The 19260-nt window shown below is 32.8% G+C and overlaps 1 protein-coding gene across 2 annotated transcripts; it reads left to right on the forward strand.

Annotated features, from left to right (window-relative positions):
- The first annotated feature begins 10950 nt into the window (after window positions 1-10950).
- LOC108470047 (FT-interacting protein 3-like) lies at window positions 10951-15891 on the forward strand. Of its 2 annotated transcripts, XM_017771229.2 has the most exons (3): window positions 11000-11476; window positions 12459-12514; window positions 12673-15891. In XM_017771229.2, the coding sequence occupies exon 3, from the start codon at window positions 12723-12725 to the stop codon at window positions 15756-15758; it is 3036 nt and encodes a 1011-aa protein (XP_017626718.2). In that variant the 5' UTR covers window positions 11000-11476; window positions 12459-12514; window positions 12673-12722; the 3' UTR covers window positions 15759-15891. The 2 variants fall into 2 exon arrangements, with proteins under 2 accessions (XP_017626717.2, XP_017626718.2); XM_017771228.2 differs by lacking the exon at window positions 12459-12514 and having other exon boundaries at window positions 10951-11476.
- The last annotated feature ends 3369 nt before the right edge of the window (window positions 15892-19260 follow it).

Raw genomic sequence — 19260 nt, forward strand, 5'->3', positions numbered from 1 at the left:
TCAAACCCTAGGTGCGGCCCTTCTGCCTTCAACCACCCTTTGCCACCACCTATTCCACCGTCACTTGCACCTGCAAAAAGGGGAGAAATAGACAGAAACCATGTGCAAACAGCAAAGCCACACGGCAGCAAACATTTTGTATTCAACTATAAAGCTGAAAGAAATATCAATGTAAAAAGGGGGATTTTTTATTTTCGAAATAAAAAAAAATACAAAGAAATTTGAAACAGTAAAGAGATTCTCGTTCTATATTTTGTTCATTTTTTACTTTTAAGATTATTTTTTCTTGTTTTACATACTAAAATTAAAAAAAAAAAGAAGAAAAAAACCCTCCTAAATTGGTTAATTTACTCACGGTTGAAGGTCACATTGGAAAAGGAGAAGAAACGAAACGTTTCTTTGTTTCTCCGCCGAGTTTGGCTGGGTTTTCGAAGGTTTTGGCCTCGGATCCTTGCTCCACGTGCAACGGGCTCAAAAAAGGACATTTTTGGGTTTTCTGGCCACCGTGGACAGTGGCGCCGTCGCCGACGACCGGCGGCCGCCACGATAGTCTGACGACTGGAGTACGGCCGGAGTGGGGAGAGGGTGAGAGAGTTTGAGAGAAGGGGTTAAGTTTTTTTTTTTATGAAATGGGGAAAATGAGTTTTTATTTATTTATGGAAATTTGACTTATATAGCCCATCCAAACGACGTCATTTTGGGCTTAAGTCACTAACGCCAAAACGACGTCGTTTCACTTGACCCGGACATGCAACCCGACCCGCCTGAAGGATCCGCACTTTTTTTGCCAAAAGTGTTATTTACCCTTTTGGTCCTTCTGCTTTTTCATGACTATGCAATCAAGTTTTTTAAAATTTTAATTTTGGCACTTTAAGTTATTTCGTTTTTAATTTAGCCCTCTTTTGAGCTGTGAGTTTTGGAGGGAAGGGATTATTGCCCTTTTAGTCCCTCCATGTTATTCGCGTGTTTGAATAGGTCCACCCTTTTCTTTTTTATTTTGAATTTGCCCCAAACTTTCGTTTTAAAGCCCAATTTAGTCCCTTTTTCATTATTTTTCTGTTTTATTCTCAAATTAATTATTTTCATTATTATTTTCTATTATTATATTTATTATTATTGTTTTTATTACTGTTATTTCTATTATCCTTATTGACATAGTTTTTTATTTTTTATTTTTATTATTTTCTATTATTGTCATTACTAACATATATTATTATTATTAATAATATATTATTATTACTATTGACATGTTATTATTTCTTTTTCTTTACGGTCTTATTATTACTATTATTACTATTATTATTATTATTATTATTATTATTATTATTATTATTATTATTATTATTATTATTATTATTTTTATTACTATTACTACTATTATTATTATATTATTATCATTACTATTATATTATTATTACATATATCTATATATATATATTTTTACCTATTACTTTTAAATACACTCATTCTATTTTTATTTCTCGCTCACATTATATATTATTTATTTAATTATATATCTTTTATATCATTTTAAACTTTAAATATTTATTACTTATATTATTACCATTAATATTATTATTACTATTACTTTCATTTTTTAAAATAGTTTTATGTAATATTTATTTATTTACTGCTTCTTTTGTAATTTCAAATATTTTTTTAACTTATTTATTATTTCCTTTTCTATTTTAGCTTATTCATTTTATTCATTTATTTTATTTTTGCTCTTATATCCTTCACATTCGCGTCTATGTTTGTTCGTATGCTGTCAATACCGAAATTTGTATTTGTTTATGCATTCTTTATTATCTCATTTTGTTACAAACTTATGTTAACATTTACCCGACAAAAATAATTCTTTCATAAAAGTAATATTCCATATTTAGAAATTCGAGAAAATCGTGCCCTAACTTACTGGGTTTCGATTTTTCTCATTTAATCTAAATAAGGGAATATTCTTTCAAATTGCAATACGAGTTTTGAATAAAACGCTTATTCTCGGAAATACGAGGTGTTGTGCCCTAACTTACTGGATATGACATCTTGTTACCTCGGGATAAGATTTTTTTTACAAATAAAGGCACTATTCGGTATTTTGAAGTTCGAGAAATCGTGCCCTAACTTACTGGGTTTTGACTTTTCTTGTTTACTCTAAATAATCGAATACTCTTTTAATAAGTTAAAATACACAAAATTTAAATAAAAGGTAAGCTCGTTCTCAAAAATTCAAGATGTTGTGTCCTAACTTACTGGATGTGACATTTTATTATTTCGAGACGAGAAGCTCTTTAACATTCAAGTGTTTCTACAAAAAGAGGGATTGTATTTTAAAGTCTTTCAAGTTTTCAAAGTTTCGACACTAAGACACTAATTAATCAACTAGGTACCAATTTTTGGGCGTGACGAGGGTGCTAATCCTTCCTCGTGCGTAACCGACTCCCGAACCCGTTTTTTTTGAATTTAGCGGACCAAAATCATTGTTTAAATAAATCAAAATATTTATTAAAAACAACCACTCTACGAGGTGACCCGATCACACCTCATCAAAAAGGATTGGTGGCGACTCCTCTGTTCGTTTTCATTTTCAAAATAACAAGTCGACCCATTTTTTTCAAACTTTAAAATGGTTTCGACAGTTCAGATGAAAAAGAAGAAGATCTGCGATTCAGGGCATACTCGCCTGCAGCCCACATGTATAATGTCGATATATCGGTAGATGATGCTTTAGAATTTCCAAATCTACCACACAGAATGTGTGACCGTACAAGTTCGTCATTAGATTCGGGTGAATTAGAAGTTGGTAAGGAGTTTTCCAATAATGATAGTTTTCTTGGTGCTTTAAAACAACATAGCATCAATCAAGAAGTTAACTACAACGTGGTTAAATCCAAATCCGAAAAGTTTGAGGCCAAGTGTGCAGTGCAAGACGGTACATGTTTATGAAAAATCATGACTTCTTTTAAGAAAAAGACAGGCTTGTGGGAGATAAAAAAGTACAAAGGTCCACATACTTGTGTTTCTGGAGATAAAAAAAATCAATGTCTATGCCGGCCGAAATCAGAGCCACATGAGGTTGGTCGACGATTATGTGCTGGACTCCTACTTGGTTGCTCTGGTCGGGGTTGTGGTTACCCCGGTTGTGAGTGTTGGAGGATGACCCATTTTGGTAGAATATAGAATGTGGAGGTGTTTGCATTACCCACGGTGGAGGTGTTTGAATCCCATAAGGTGATGGGGAATGGTAATGATATGAGCTCGCCGATGGTGCCTCATGCGATCCTTCCTACGACAATGGTCTATATATCATCAATTGAGTCGGAGTCATCAGGAAATGAGATGCACCGGGCCATACGTTCTAACCTGGCATAAGACTGGGAAAAGGAAACATATAAGGGTTAGGATACATATAAGGGCTAGGATATGCACCTAGCATAATCTGAAGGGGTTGTGCTGTGGGTGTCGTCAGTTAAGGCGTTGGGCTCGGTGATTGTGTGGGCTGTGTTTATGGGCCCGATGATTGTATGGGCTCTATTGATGGGCTCGTGCCGTCATCTCTTCTCCTTAGATTTAAAGGGCCTCGTCATTTCCTTTCGACACAGATTTTCCGACACCTCTGCTCTTTCAACAGCAAATATAGCTTGCTATAGATCCTAAATCATGGTATGTAATCTGGCGCGCATGCTAATTCTGGGACGATGATCGGTTTGTGATCAGGTATATGATTATATCGGTTTTCCCAAATTTTGATATATTTGAACCATAATACCTGTCAATTTGTATTTATTTACCGTAAGTTGATTCTATGCCAGTCATCGAGCACCTCAGGTTCCTTAGGAATCAGTTGTCAGAATCTAAATTATCACAACACTTTATCCGTTTGGTGCATCTCGACAATAGCATAATTGACCAATAGGACCTTAGCAAGGCAAATGTTCAAATTTTAAAATAATTCTTCCAGAATTATTGCCCGTATTGCCAGATTCTCTTATGGTGTCCATTGAAACTATATGAACAGGATAAAAATATTAGTTATATACATAATACTATATACTAAATACTAAATACTAAATATGAAATGACTATTTTATGTATATATATTTTATTTAATACTTACTTCCATTTCTAATCGTTAGTTTAATAGAAGTCGTATATCTTCAAGAGCAGGTATTCCAACATAACTCACCGGATAGTTCCACCTAATTAAATAATTTTTTAGCATACAATTTTATTTTAAATTTTTAAATCTATGGAATAATTGTAAAATCAAATAAAAATTTTACCTTGTTATGAATGGAAATGTATATATGTGGTTCACTCGAGGATGTAAAAATGAAAAGCGAAACCAAACCCATGATTGTAGTAGTGATAGGAAACCTCTAATTTTGGCTTTATTTTGTGTCATCGCCCCACACATCTCCCGTTATAATGTTGCCAACACGACAGACCCCCAACTAAATTCGTCAACTGCTCTAAAATCAACGAGTTTTAGCAACCACATTAGATGTACGAGGTTTTGTGACAAGTCCGAAATTAGATAACCTTCAATCATCTCAAGGATGTATGCCCGAGCATATCGTATTCTTTCTACTTCAGTCGAATCATTCTCCGTGTAATAGCCCAAATTTCAGCAATGTCAAAAATAGTGGTTCGAGACCACCAAATCCGAAAATGAACTCGTAGATTATATTATTTAATATTTATGAGCCAAATTTAGCTTTTAAAAGATTTTTAAAATAGTAAATTGTGTTTTATAAAGATTTATTAGGTCAAGAAATTAAGAAAAAAATTATCGAGATCTCGGTGTTATAAGCTGAGTCATAAATATTTTTATAAATATTTACGGAGTGTCGATAAGGTAGTACTAATATTTTGTTAGAAAATTTTGACGTTTGGGTGATTAATTAAATAAAAACGACTAAATTAAAAAATGTGTAAAAGTTACTAAGGATTAAATAGCTCAATTGTCAAATGAGGAAGGACTTAAAGTGCAAATAAGCCTAAAAGAGATACTTTGGGTGGCACACGCAGAGAAAAATCAGGAAAATTGAGAAAATAAAGGGAAAATGGGAAAATAACAAAATTTACTAAAAAAAAGGGGACTAGAATGGAATATCCAGAATTCTCTTCATTTCTCTTCATTTTCATCAGCTGAAAAACAACCATGGAAGAAGGTTCAAGTTGGTTTTCATACTCTAGGTTCATGTAAGTTTAATTCTTACTTTCTCCTTAAAATTTTTAAGATTTTGGGCTTTTACAATTGGGTCCAACTTACTATGTCATTAGTTTTTGATTCCATGGCTAACTTTTAAAGTTGCTACAGATAAGTGCTGGCAGCATATGATGAATAAATATAGAATTGAAGCTTTAATTTTGATGTATGATGATTTTATCAAGTAAAATTGATGGAAATTGATTTTAGGACCTAATTATAAAAGAGTTTGAAATTAAGGTCTAGTGCTAAAGTTCTGATTTTCAAGGGCTATGAAGTAGTTTAAAATGATAGAATAAAGTATTAATTGAGAAAAATTAGCTCAATTGAGGGGTTAATTGAGCAAGGACTGAATTGTATAAACTGTGAAATTTGGGGTAAAATAGAAATCAACATTTTGCATTAAAACTGTTTTAGACAGCAGTAGTAGCCTAAATTTGAAAAATCACTAAAAATTGTAGAAATCGAATTAGAAGATGAATAAATTATGAAATTAAAGCTTATTAAGCCTAGTTTCTTATAGAAGAAATGATGTAAGCAATAGAATTGTAAACCATGAGATATAATAAATTTTATGACATAAGGTTAGAATGATTTCAGGTTCCCCTATTTTGACTTTGGAAAATCGTAAAAAATTGAATAAAAATAATTAGGGGCTTAAATTATATGTTTAGAATCCTGAATGAGTATATTTTCAAGAGAAACAAATGCGAACATTATTCGAATCCCGTACGAGGAGATAATTAATTTTTAGTAAAGAATGATTGAAACTGTCAGACAGCAGAATAGGGGTGACTTTAAAGAATAAACTGTACTTATTGGTTAAACCAAAAATTCTGAAAATTTTATGATAAGAAGATACGTAAGTCTAGTTTCAGGAAAAATTAGTGGATCTTAATTCGGAATTCTGTAGCTCAAGATAAAAATAATTTAGTTACTATGACGTAGATGGACAACTTGAATATTAATATAAGTAAATAGTAAGAATTATAGACAATGTTACTTATAAGTGTGTTATATACATTAAGGATATGGAATGGAGAGGAGGATGAGGAAAATATGTGAGTGACTTATGCATAAATTGATTACATGCTTGATTATATTTGGTAAATGTTAAACTTTTTAAAATGAAAAATGTTATAAATTCATGTTTGATTTAAATGTTATATATGTTAAAGGATAATTTGAAATTGTGATAGACAGGAAGAAATAGTGAATGGCATGCTTATGTATGGTTATATGTATTTATTTGAAACACAAGAAAATGATGGTTATATATTTGATATATGGAGACATGAGACTATGATATATGAACATGGAATATATTTTATAAATGGTTCGTTCATAATTGTAGAATTGTGCAACTCAAGTGTACTATTTGTATAAAGATAGTATTTCAAATGATTTTATGAGTAAAGTTCCAATGTGAGATAGTTTAAAATCAAGACAAATTGTTATGAAAGCGTATTTAAAATACATAGATATGATTGTTATAAGTTATGTGAATAAATGATGTGTAAAAGTATATGAATATGAGAAATTTAATGAAAGTTGAGCCCATACATTTTTCTTGATATTTATATGATTTATATGACTAACAATGTGATAAGAATAGGTATTAGGACTCATGATCAATTCGAATAATTATGCTTTACATAATTATGTTGAATATAGAAAAGCAGTAAGTTAATTACAATGTTATACGAATTTATTAAATATTACATGTTTACTTTGTTTTACTTTTTCCCCTAATTAATAATGATTCAGTAAGCTCCGATAATGCCTCGTACCCTATTCCGATGACGGATACGGTAGGGGGTGTTACACTCCGGCTCCGAGAATGTGTCTCGTAACCAACCCATCTCGATCCGACCTCCGTAAATATTATCTGGAATCGTACCCAATAGATTGTAGCAAATAGCTCCTTAATTAGCAGATTGAACTGACCTGGTGAGTGCGAACCCATCCATCGGCAATCCTAATTGTAACTGGATGTCCTTTAAAGTGATAGTACACTCTCCGTATAGAAAATGGAATGTGTGCGTCTTGGGTCTCCACCTTTCTATTAACATGCTGATGAGTTTCGGGTCTAACTTGCACCCCCGGCCTATAGTGGCCGCGTGCCAAACATCTACTTCCCTCAAGTAATTTTCTATGAACGGTGATGGCGGACCAGACATATTACGAATATAACATTGTAATTACTCGATCTACGATGTTATAAAAATTATAAAATACAAATTAATTAAAATTACATAAATGGAAAAATATTAAATAATATTTAAAAATTAAAATTAATTAAAATTACATAAATGAAAAAATTATTAAATAATATTCAAAAATTAAAATTAACCCTTACCATTGTTATTTGTTCGACGGAGATATGTTTATGATCGAGACGAATTAATTCCCCGGCCATTGCTAACACGATCAAATATTTTTGAAATTATAAAAAATAATACTAATTTAGAAAAAAAATTAAAGTAAATAACTAATTAAAAAGAGCTTTGAAAAAATTAATGAGAAATTTGAGAATTTTAGGGAGAAATTTTATATTTTTTTGCGAAAATGTGAAGAAATAATGTGTGAAATAATAGGAAGTGGGATTTTATATATATATTTCTACCGTTGGACCCTTTAACAGTAAAAAAAAGCCGTTTGGGTTTAAAAAACACGGAGCAAAATGCGCCGCCCTTAAGGGAGGATTTTTGCCACGTCAGCAAAGCCTGTCCTCGTCAGCGCGTTTTTGGTTGACGTGGCAAAAACGCTCCCCTAAGGGCGCAATTTGCTGGGATTTTTTCCTAAAACGCGTCCACGTAGGAGCATTTTGCCAAAACCAGTCCTTTCCGATAAATAATTCTGTAATATGCCCATTTTGATAAATATGCTTGGAAATAAACCTTTTTAGGTAAATTAATCTTCAAATTTGAAATATAAAAAAATAAAGTAAATAAATTTCTGAAAATAAGAAAACTAGATTAAAAAATTATGAAGAGCAGAAGGATATATAGCCAACAACTACAAAATTCGACAAAACTTAAACCGGAAAATGAACCAACCAATAAGATAGGGAGACACAGAGAGGGGGAAACGACACCGTTTGTCGGATGGATGCTTCAGTCCTGTAGTCATTGGTTTTCAGTTACAGAAACTGGAGACACCCTGTTGAATACCAATCATATAAATCTCAAACTTACCTCGATGTGCGAGCAAGCCTGCACCTGCAAACGTTGGTCGTTAGCCCATGTGAGTGGAAACCATCCTCATCATAATAAAATCAATCAGATCTATCATCCATGATCTCCACGTGTAAATCATGTAGCCAACTGATAATAATTACACTGGGGGTGATGGTAAATGTTTTTGGAGTTCGATAATCGCCACTCCACCAGATTAAATGTCCTTAAAATCTTTATTTAATATTAGTAAAAGTGTGAAAACGTGCAGGAGAGTGATCGAGTAGCTCCGACGCTGAAAACCACCACATGGGTTCGCATTAATATCGTCGACAGCTTTACATGGCACAGCAAAATCAGTGCCCTTTTATTTGCCTAATTAATTTTCATTTTCCCAACTTCTTTCTTGTTTGTAATAAATTGATGGATGGATAATTTTAACAAAAACATTTCAGTTTTGATATTACGAAATCTAATTACTAATGTCTTAGCGAAGAAAAAGGAGTTCAATTAAATTTAGAGTAAGTTTGAATGAGTAATATATTCATTTGTGATTATTGTAAAATTAATAATAAAATAAAATTAAATATTGTTATAATATTATAATGTGAAAAACAACAATTTAAATACACTTCACCACCTATTCAAATTCATTCTTAATTTGTTACAAATAAACCTATAAGAAATGCTAAATTACTCGCAACACCAGCATTGGGATTAATTGCTGGTGGCAGTTTTTTTAACAGTACCATTTGATTTTTGTTTTCTACATATTAATTTTCTTTATCTATCCTATTCTGATTTTAATTTTAATTTTTAGTTTTTAATTTTTAATCACGATCGAAAATGTATACAAAATTTGTTAAAATTGCTGCTAAATTTATTGGGAATAGTTTTCGAAAAGTTTTATTAGGAAAGAGTACGGAGAATAAAGTGTTTGTAAAATTAAAATTCAAGAAAATGAGGAAGAGTATATGTTATTAGAGACTTGATATTTTATGCAACGTTGATGTTATGAGTCGCTTGGCAATGGTTTCATGGTTGACCCGAGTTCATCGTTAGGTTAGTATGATGATTGTGGGACTATGATGCAATTTTCAGCGATTTGATCAAGGTAATGCATTTCTAGTTTGTTTTTGAATTCTTCTAGTGTTTCGGTTACTGTCTTTTTACATTTCTCTTAGAATTATTCTACAGACATGACATTTTTGTATAAATTTATAATATCTTATTTATCATTTATATTATGTCATGTTTTTATATTTTATAGTTGATGGTTATAATTAGTGATAGCATTTTTTAAAATGCTAAATTGCTTTTGTAAATATAAATTTTATACTTAATTATATTTTTATTTTCAAAAGTAATATGTTTGATATTTTGACTTAATTTAAATAAATAATAATTAAAACTCTTATCAAATGCTTAATTAATACAAGTTCAAACATAACATTTTATCTCCTGTCGAATAATATATAAAATATGTTTGATATTCTATAAATAATAAAAGATATAATCTACCAAAATTTTCTACAAAAGAGATGAAAGCACTTCCATTTGCCGACCAACAATTAGCATTAGGTGAGTATACTAAAAACAAGAAGCCAATTTAATGTTTAAATTTTTTAAAGGAAAATTTATTAATTTATTCCAAGAATAAGATGATGTAATTTGTGGAAAAAATAAATAATTACTCGTAAAAAACAGATTTTGTTAACACAATAAATGTTTCAACCTTAGTATTAATAAAATATTATGCCATGTTAACGATTGATTTTATCATAACTCAAGCACGACGTATCTGGAGTGATTGTAAGTACTTAATACGATAAGAAAATCAGTCTTGAATCATTTAAAGCGATGGACAAAAATCGATAAAAGAATTGATCATTCATAAAATTGACTAAGACGGTGACAAAACCATCTCTAAAATCATTTAAAAAAATAGGACAAAAAAAGTATTAAAAGAACAAACAAACACTTCTAAAAGTAAATATTTATTAAACAATATAAAACAACAAAAAAAATATAAAATTTAAAACAACACAGGTCTAAATTGACTCGTGAAATAATTTATTATTCTATAATACTCTTAAAATAGAAACAGATTAAGAAGCCGACGAAGAGTCACTCATTTTTTGAGATTTTCTAAGAGAAATTATTTTTAACCGGTTGAGTTTCAACAACAATATACATTATCCCTATTCATACAACAAAATTCCTAAAAATAGATTCACAAATTAAAAAGAAAAAAAGCCCATAAAATATATTTATAAAAGATTTATATTAAAACCAAGCCACATGCAGATAAATTAAAAAGCTTAAAATTTTATATCTGGAGATTATATATTATTGTATTATTTCATTAAAAAATAAAAAAAACTTTTGTATTAATATTTATTACTTAATAAAATTAAATATGTTTTAATAAATTTTCAATTGCGATATATTTAATTGACAATATAAAATTTAGTTTATTAAAATAAATATTTTAAATTTTAAAAAATATTGGGCACGAAAAGAAATCCTCCAAATATAGTACAGCCAGTGGTAAAGATCTGGTTGGTATCACTACCACAAGATATAAGATGTACCCAACGAAGAACGCAGGCCTTACGAAAATCTTATCGTAAAAAAGAAAATATAAAAATTTCTAATTAAAATGTTAGAAGTTTCGATAAAGTTAAAAATTTTGGTATTAATATAATGTTAGAAGTTTTGATATGTTTTATTTTTTCGTGCGTATGATCAGTCCCAATTGAAAATCTTAAAAAGAGTCAAAAACGACGAATCAGAATCGAAAACGACGTCTACTTGCTCTTTTTTTTTTTCTTCTTGTTCTTTATCAAATGGCTGCATTGTTGTTTTCTTCTTCCTGTATCACTCTGTCCTCGATTACCGTGCATTGCCTTTAACCTGCAATAAGGCAATTACTCATTAACTCCTCTCTTTTACTTTTCTCAGAAACTTTAATGCGTTGCAAATGCCAAGTTAATTTTATGTAGACGGATCGAGGGAGCGAGCTTGCCATTTCTTTCTGAAACGTTTCAAGTTTTAAGACGTCTCACTTTCAGCTCGCATTTCAGAGCAGGTGAATTTCAAATTTTTTTTTTATCATTAGTTTTGATTTTCTTTTGGTGAATGGCGGCATTTCAATGAGAAGCTCGAGAGAACTAATATTGGCCTTACCTTCATTTTCTTCAGTTTTTTTTTTTTCTAATCTGTTGCGCGCATTTAGTGGTGAATTTATTTCTTAATGTTAAATAGAATTTTTCATGTAACTATCGTTACTTTAACCTCTGTTTGGCTGCCGAGAAAACTGAGGGAATTAATTAGCAATTTTACATTGTTCTTTTTTCTGTGTGCACTGAGTTATTTATTTGGAGATTAAGCGGTTAAAGCTTTTCTTTGTTCTTTTATTACTTTACAAGCAATTTTCTTTTGTTTACTCTTTTTGTTGTTGAGGATGAAGACAGTTGTTGAGATTCTATAGTTTAATGGCGTATAATCTGGGCAAAAACTCATGTGTTGTAAGCGTGGTGTAAGGATCTTTAGCTTAAACAGTGCAGAATGATCATGTGCAAAGTGCAAAGTAATCGCGTCATTTTCTTTTAAAATAATATAATTCATGTTTTAGATTTTCCCTTACGAGGGAGCTTCGCTCATGCACTTTTGTTTTCTTTAAAAAAAAAAAGAGCACCGACTTTTTTGTTTCTTTACTTCTTTTTAGAAGTCAAATTAATATTTTAAACTTGATATTTTTGGTGAGCAATCTGAAAATGTTTTTTTATTAATAATTAATTCATGAACATGGAAGTAGATACGAAAACACCAACTTCTTTTTCCCTCAAAGTGTTTGAAATTCTTGCATTGCTATTATAAAGTCCCCATTTTCCGAGGCTTCATTTATTTTTTGCAGAAAAAAAATTATAAGCTGAACATACATTTAAATGGGCCATGTTTTCTATGAACAAGTCCCATCCTTGTGTCACTGTATCTGATTGGTTTCCCATTTGTTTTGCTTGTTGTGATCAATTTTTCTTTGCTACTGTATGTTCTCCTTATGTGAACAGTGCCTGCATTACCCTGAAAAGTGAAGGCTCCTGTGAATGTATGATAATTTCCTAAGGTAACATTAAATTCCATCACAATCAATAAGTCTCATTCAAGAGTAATGTCAATGAGTTTTTCATGTGATTTTGTTTCCATTCGCTGCAATGTTTTGGATTTCTGTTTCTGATGTTCATAGATGATAATAATAGCAAAATTTTCTTATTGCTGCTGCAGGTACCTTTAGCCATATTTCCTTCTACAAGCTCACATTCTTACAACATCAGATGAGCAACCTTAAGCTAGGTGTTGATGTGGTCAGTGCCCACAATCTTTTGCCTAAAGATGGGCAAGGTTCATCCAGTGCTTTTGTGGAGCTCTACTTTGATGGTCAGAAGTACCGTACCACTATCAAGGAAAAGGATCTCAATCCTGTTTGGAATGAGAGTTTTTATTTCAACATCTCTGATCCTTCAATGCTCCATTTTCATACTCTTGAAGCCTATGTCTATAATAATATCAGAGGTACTAACACCAGAGCGTTTCTCGGTAAGGTTTGTCTAACTGGGACTTCATTTGTTCCCTACTCTGATGCTGTTGTCTTGCATTACCCTTTGGAAAAGCGTGGTATATTTTCACGTGTTAGAGGAGAGCTTGGCTTAAAAGTTTATATTACAGATGATCCATCTATAAAGTCCTCAATCCCTGCACCTGCTGTTGAATCTTTGGCTACTAATGAATCCCATGTGACTCAGATCCATGCCCAAACAGTTCAAAGCTCGGTCATGAAAGACAGAGTTGAATCAAGCAGACACACCTTTCATCATCTTCCCAACCCAAATCTACACCAGCAGGATCATCATCATCATCATCATCATTCTTCTGATCCTGCTGGTCATCATCATCACGTACCAAAGCATATAGCCGATGAGATGAAACCGGAACCACCTCCACCAAAGCTCGTCCGGATGTATTCTGCAGCATCTGCACAACCAGTTGATTTTGCACTTAAAGAAACCAGTCCCTTTCTTGGAGGGGGAAGAGTTGTGGGGGGCCGTGTTATCCATGCAGACAAGACTGCAAGTACTTATGATCTTGTTGAGCGGATGCATTTTCTCTATGTAAGGGTTGTCAAGGCTAGGGAGCTTCCTTCAGTGGATGTTACCGGGGGTATTGATCCCTTTGTGGAGGTAAAGGTTGGGAACTACAAAGGCATAACAAAGCACTTTGAGAAGAAACAAAATCCTGAGTGGAACCAGGTATTCGCCTTTTCAAGGGATCGAATGCAAGCTTCTATTCTAGAAGTTGTAATCAAGGACAAGTCTATGGTCAAAGATGAGACTGTTGGAATTGTAAGGTTCGACATCAATGAGGTCCCATTACGTGTCCCACCAGATAGTCCTCTGGCTCCACAGTGGTACCGGCTTGAGGATAAGAAAGGAGACAAGGTAAAGGGTGAGCTGATGCTTGCTGTCTGGATAGGAACTCAAGCAGACGAGGCTTTTTCTGATGCGTGGCACTCTGATGCAGCTACACCGGTTGATAGCTCACCTGCTACATTCGCAGTGCTACGTTCAAAAGTATATCATTCACCGCGGTTGTGGTATGTGCGCGTCAATATTGTTGAGGCACAAGACCTTGTGCCAACAGAGAAAAACCGTTTCCCTGATGTGTATGTTAAGGCACAAATAGGCCACCAGGTTCTTAAAACAAAGCCATGTCAGGCTCGGACTCTGAATGCCATCTGGAATGAGGATCTTCTGTTTGTTGCTGCTGAACCCTTTGAAGATCATTTGGTTCTTTCCGTTGAGGATCGTGTGGCTCCTGGAAAAGACGAGATCATTGGGAGGGTCATTATACCATTGAACTCCGTAGACAAGCGTGCTGATGATCGAATTATTCATTCTCGTTGGTTCAACCTTGAGAAGCCAGTTGCTGTTGATGTAGATCAATTGAAGAAAGAGAAGTTTTCTAGCCGCATCCATCTTCGTGTTTGTTTAGATGGAGGATATCATGTACTTGATGAATCTACTCACTACAGCAGTGATCTCCGCCCAACGGCAAAGCAACTCTGGAGGCCACCAATTGGTGTCCTGGAACTTGGCATCTTAAATGCTGTAGGTCTCCATCCTATGAAAACACGAGACGGGAGGGGAACATCAGATACCTACTGTGTGGCAAAATATGGTCACAAATGGGTCCGCACTCGCACCCTTGTTGACAATTTATCTCCAAAATACAATGAGCAGTACACTTGGGAAGTATTTGATCCAGCAACCGTTCTCACCGTTGGTGTATTCGACAACAGCCAGCTTGGAGAAAAGGGTTCAAATGGAAACAAGGACCTGAAGATTGGGAAGGTTAGGATTCGTATTTCCACATTGGAAGCAGGTCGTGTCTACACACATTCTTATCCTTTGTTGGTTCTTCATCCTACTGGAGTTAAGAAGATGGGGGAATTGCATTTGGCAATAAGGTTTACGTGTATATCTTTTGTAAACATGCTTTACCAATATTCTCGACCACTACTACCTAAAATGCACTATGTAAGACCCTTCAGTGTGATGCAACTTGACATGCTACGGCACCAAGCTGTCAATATAGTGGCAGCACGTTTAGGTCGAGCAGAGCCTCCTCTTCGGAAGGAAGTAATCGAATATATGTCTGATGTGGACTCACACCTTTGGAGCATGCGTAAAAGCAAAGCAAATTTCTTCAGGCTAATGACAGTTTTCTCTGGATTGTTTGCTATTGGGAAATGGTTTGGAGATATCTGCATGTGGAAGAATCCTATCACAACAGTTCTAGTTCATGTGCTCTTTCTAATGCTTGCTTGCCTCCCCGAACTGATATTGCCTACTGTTTTCCTTTACATGTTTCTAATAGGGGTGTGGAACTTCCGATATAGACCAAGGTATCCACCTCACATGAACACAAAGGTTTCACAAGCTGAGGCAGTGCACCCCGATGAACTCGACGAGGAATTCGATACTTTTCCAACAAGCAAGAGCCCGGAGCTGGTCAGAATGAGGTATGATCGGTTGAGGAGTGTGGCCGGTAGAATTCAGACTGTGATCGGTGATATTGCAACACAAGGGGAGCGGTTTCAAGCGCTGCTAAGCTGGCGAGACCCTCGTGCTACTGCCATCTTTATTACATTCTGCCTTATAGCAGCCATAGTGTTGTTCGTGACACCATTTCAAGTGATAGCAGCCTTAGCAGGGTTCTATGCGATGAGACACCCAAGATTCCGGTACCGCTTGCCAGCAGTGCCGATTAACTTCTTCCGCCGGCTGCCTGCCAGGACGGATAGCATGTTGTAACCCTTCACGGGATGTTTTAAAGACTATCAAGTGTTTATCCAAGTCCTAAGTTTCTCCTGGTGTATTATGGTTATTATCAGTAAGTGTTTTGAAGAGATTTTGATCCATAAATAATTTGTGTTTGCTTTTATAAGCTGACTCAGAATTAGAATAAAGTGTAGAGTAGTGTCAACAGTCAAGCTTTTCAATGCTCTATTTATATATTGAGTAGTCCAATGTATCTGCAGTCATATGATTTCTATGCTTTGATGAAATCTATTTTATACCTTAGCAAATACTTTATGAATATATACAATATATCTAATAGTAAAAACTTGAAAAGTAAAAGCATAATTAGTGTAATAGAGTAAAACAATATGTAATAAATTTATTAAAAAATTGACTTAAAATAAAATATTTATTGTTTTCTTAAATTAATAAAATTTCAGTAATTTTACAATTTAGTATTCAATTGGTGGTTGACACAATTCATTCAAACTCTTAATATATATATATATAATTGAAAATTTATGAGAGTTGGCAGAGCAGTTTTAGGCTGTGTGACGCCAACCGAAGGCTTTCATGGTTGAGTGGTTTTCGGTCTCCTGTGTTGCCATACAATCTCAAATGGAAGCTTCACTTTTCCTTGGTGGTGATGGGCAAAGACTATTGTGGGTTTTTGTTGTTTGGGGCAAGGTTGCGGTGTTCGTTGGTCATTTATAGCCTCTTGTGCTAGGTCCCCTATGACCTTTTCGTTAGGCTAGTTAGGCTGTGATTTTCTGTATTTAGATTGTCTGTATTTGAGTTTTATTATTCTTTAGTCCTTTCAATGTCTTTAATGAAGTTAATATTTTCAGAAAAAAAGAAGATAGCTTCTTGTATTTTTTATAGCTATTATTTACATACAATTGTTTGTGCTTGAATTTAACAATACCTGGGTTTTGGTGATGGAGTGGGCGGAATATCATCTGTCCCACTTCATTATAAATGTATAATTTTAAAAACATGTATTACCTCTATAAATGTTGGATGCATCTATTTGCATTCCTATGTTATTCTGTTTCGATTTAAATTTTTTACTTATTATTAATATTTTTAAAGTCAAGTTCTATAAAAAAAATATAAATTTGAAGTTAAGTAAACATTTAAACATAATATTTCGCAACAACATCTAAATATAAAATATATAGAATTTTTTTATATAATACATCACTTTTATCTTTTAATAGTTTTATATAAACAAAGATAAAATGGTAATATAACAAAGTGGAGCGAGGTAGAGTAGAGTAGAGTAGAGTAAGCAATTACCATGACTGCTCCATACACATTTTCCAAAATAAAAAATCCACTGCATCCCACCCACATTCATTTTTAAAAAAAAAATCTATTCCATCCCGAGTAGATCGATTCAAATTCTATCGATTAGTTCGGATTTTTCCATATCCTTTTATTTTCAATTTGCTATTTCACTCTATCAAAAATTAAATTAATTATTTTCTGTTTTAAAATTATTTATAATGCCTTCACTAAATTTTGAATATATAATTACATATATAAATTATAATTACAATATTCTCTTAAAAGAGTATGTTATTTAAAATAAAATTCTATTATCATTTTATATTAATAGTTTCTGTAAAATTTTAAAATTATATATAATTATTTCTTCTTTATTTATTTTAATTTTATCCATAAATTATTAAATATTGAAAAATATTCTCGTAACAAATTTTATCAAAACAAGTAATTTAAAAGTCTAAAACTTATATTAATTTCCTAAAAAACTTATAATTTAAGTGTAGGTTAAGCACTATATTCTAATTAAATTAAATTATTTTATTTTCAACGAGAATAATTACCAAATCGAAATTTTAAATAAATTAATTAAAGTTTTATATTTAAAATTTATTAATCTTGGAGTAGATTGATATCATGTTAACTCTATTTATAAATATTAATTAAATTAAATAAAAAATTATATAGTTAAATGGCATAACTTTAGTAATTTAAAAAATTTAAAATTTAAACTTATATATAATATGGGTTAATATTTGATACACACAATATACCTTTTTTTTATTCTGCAATTAACTTTAAAAATTATCATATATCTATTTTTAAAAGTATTCTTTTTAATATTTTATTATACTTTTATAACACTTGTCAACTTACTGAAAGAGTGTAGCTCACTGGAGGTTTCATCTTGTGTTTCTTGAATTGGGCGTAGGTAACAGAACATTAAAATTCCCCTTCAATCCAGATAACCAGGCTATGAAAAAAAGAATTGATGGGCAACGAATGTTGCAATGTATAAAAAGATGATGGATTCTATAATATTACACACAGAAAAGGAAACAAGGCCCACCCAACCAAATAACCAGGCAACCTACCCCCATTCACCAGTACTGCAACGGTAACCAAAATTTGTTCTCAGTTGCAAGTAAATACAGAAGACAGTAAGATGATGAAACTGCTCTGCCATGATGATTTCAAGCATTAGAAGATCAATCCCAATTGGAGTCCTTTTGATATCCTGTTACAAGTAACCGAAGTTGACCAACTGAAATTGCAGAAAAGTCGTCATAATGACTACCTGAAGCATTTTCTATACAACGCACCACCCAACAATATGTGTTTCAACCTGAGGTTCAAGTTCAACAACGGTGTTGGATTGAAAAGGAAACGTGCATTCACAACACTAGAAGAGGAAGACGATCGCGAATGGGAAGCACCGAAACCAAAGCTCAAGAGAAGCAAGAAGAACATAAACCCGTTTGCCCACTGCCACCACCAGACTTGCCTCCAAAATTCAAACAACATATACTTGAAGAAATGGGTGGTACGGGTTTGGTTTTGGTCATCCAAAAGATCATCTTTTACTCCGATGTCACCCTACTGCCAGTCGTTTCTCCATACCCTTCTCCCAAGTCAAGACTCATGACTTCCTCAACGAGGCAGAGGCTAAAAAGTTGGCTTGGCTCACAAAAACCCATGCAGGTGTGCCTCTTAGACCCATCGTTGAAGCAAACAAGCATTACCTTTAACAAGTGGGTTATGGGGAACACCTCGCTCTATGTCCTCACCAACACGTAGAACCCTGTTGTCAAGAAGAACCAACTTGAGAAAGGGGACATGGTGCAACTCTGGTCTTTCGGGTGAATTCCCCTGCTGTACTTTGCACTCGTCAAACTATGACTTCCAATCATATTTGCCGCTTTATACAACATATATATATATATATATATATATATATTTTTTTTTTTTATTTTCGCCAAGCATGTTTGGTGACTAATAGTTATTGAAGTTTTCTTTTTTTTTTTCTTTTCAATATAGTTGAAAATTCACTCATTTTTTCTCTTTAATTGTTTTACACTAGATTATGCCCCTCCTTTCATTCGGGAAATGTATGACTCAATTTACAATTTTGATACGTTAAAAATAAAAGAAAATCAGAATAATTAAATCACCTCATATATATACATATGGTTTACTTAAAATTAATTTTTTGGGTAGGCTAAATCAA

The sequence above is a fragment of the Gossypium arboreum genome, chromosome 8 (assembly GCF_025698485.1).
Source record: "Gossypium arboreum isolate Shixiya-1 chromosome 8, ASM2569848v2, whole genome shotgun sequence".
Taxonomy (NCBI): domain Eukaryota; kingdom Viridiplantae; phylum Streptophyta; class Magnoliopsida; order Malvales; family Malvaceae; genus Gossypium; species Gossypium arboreum.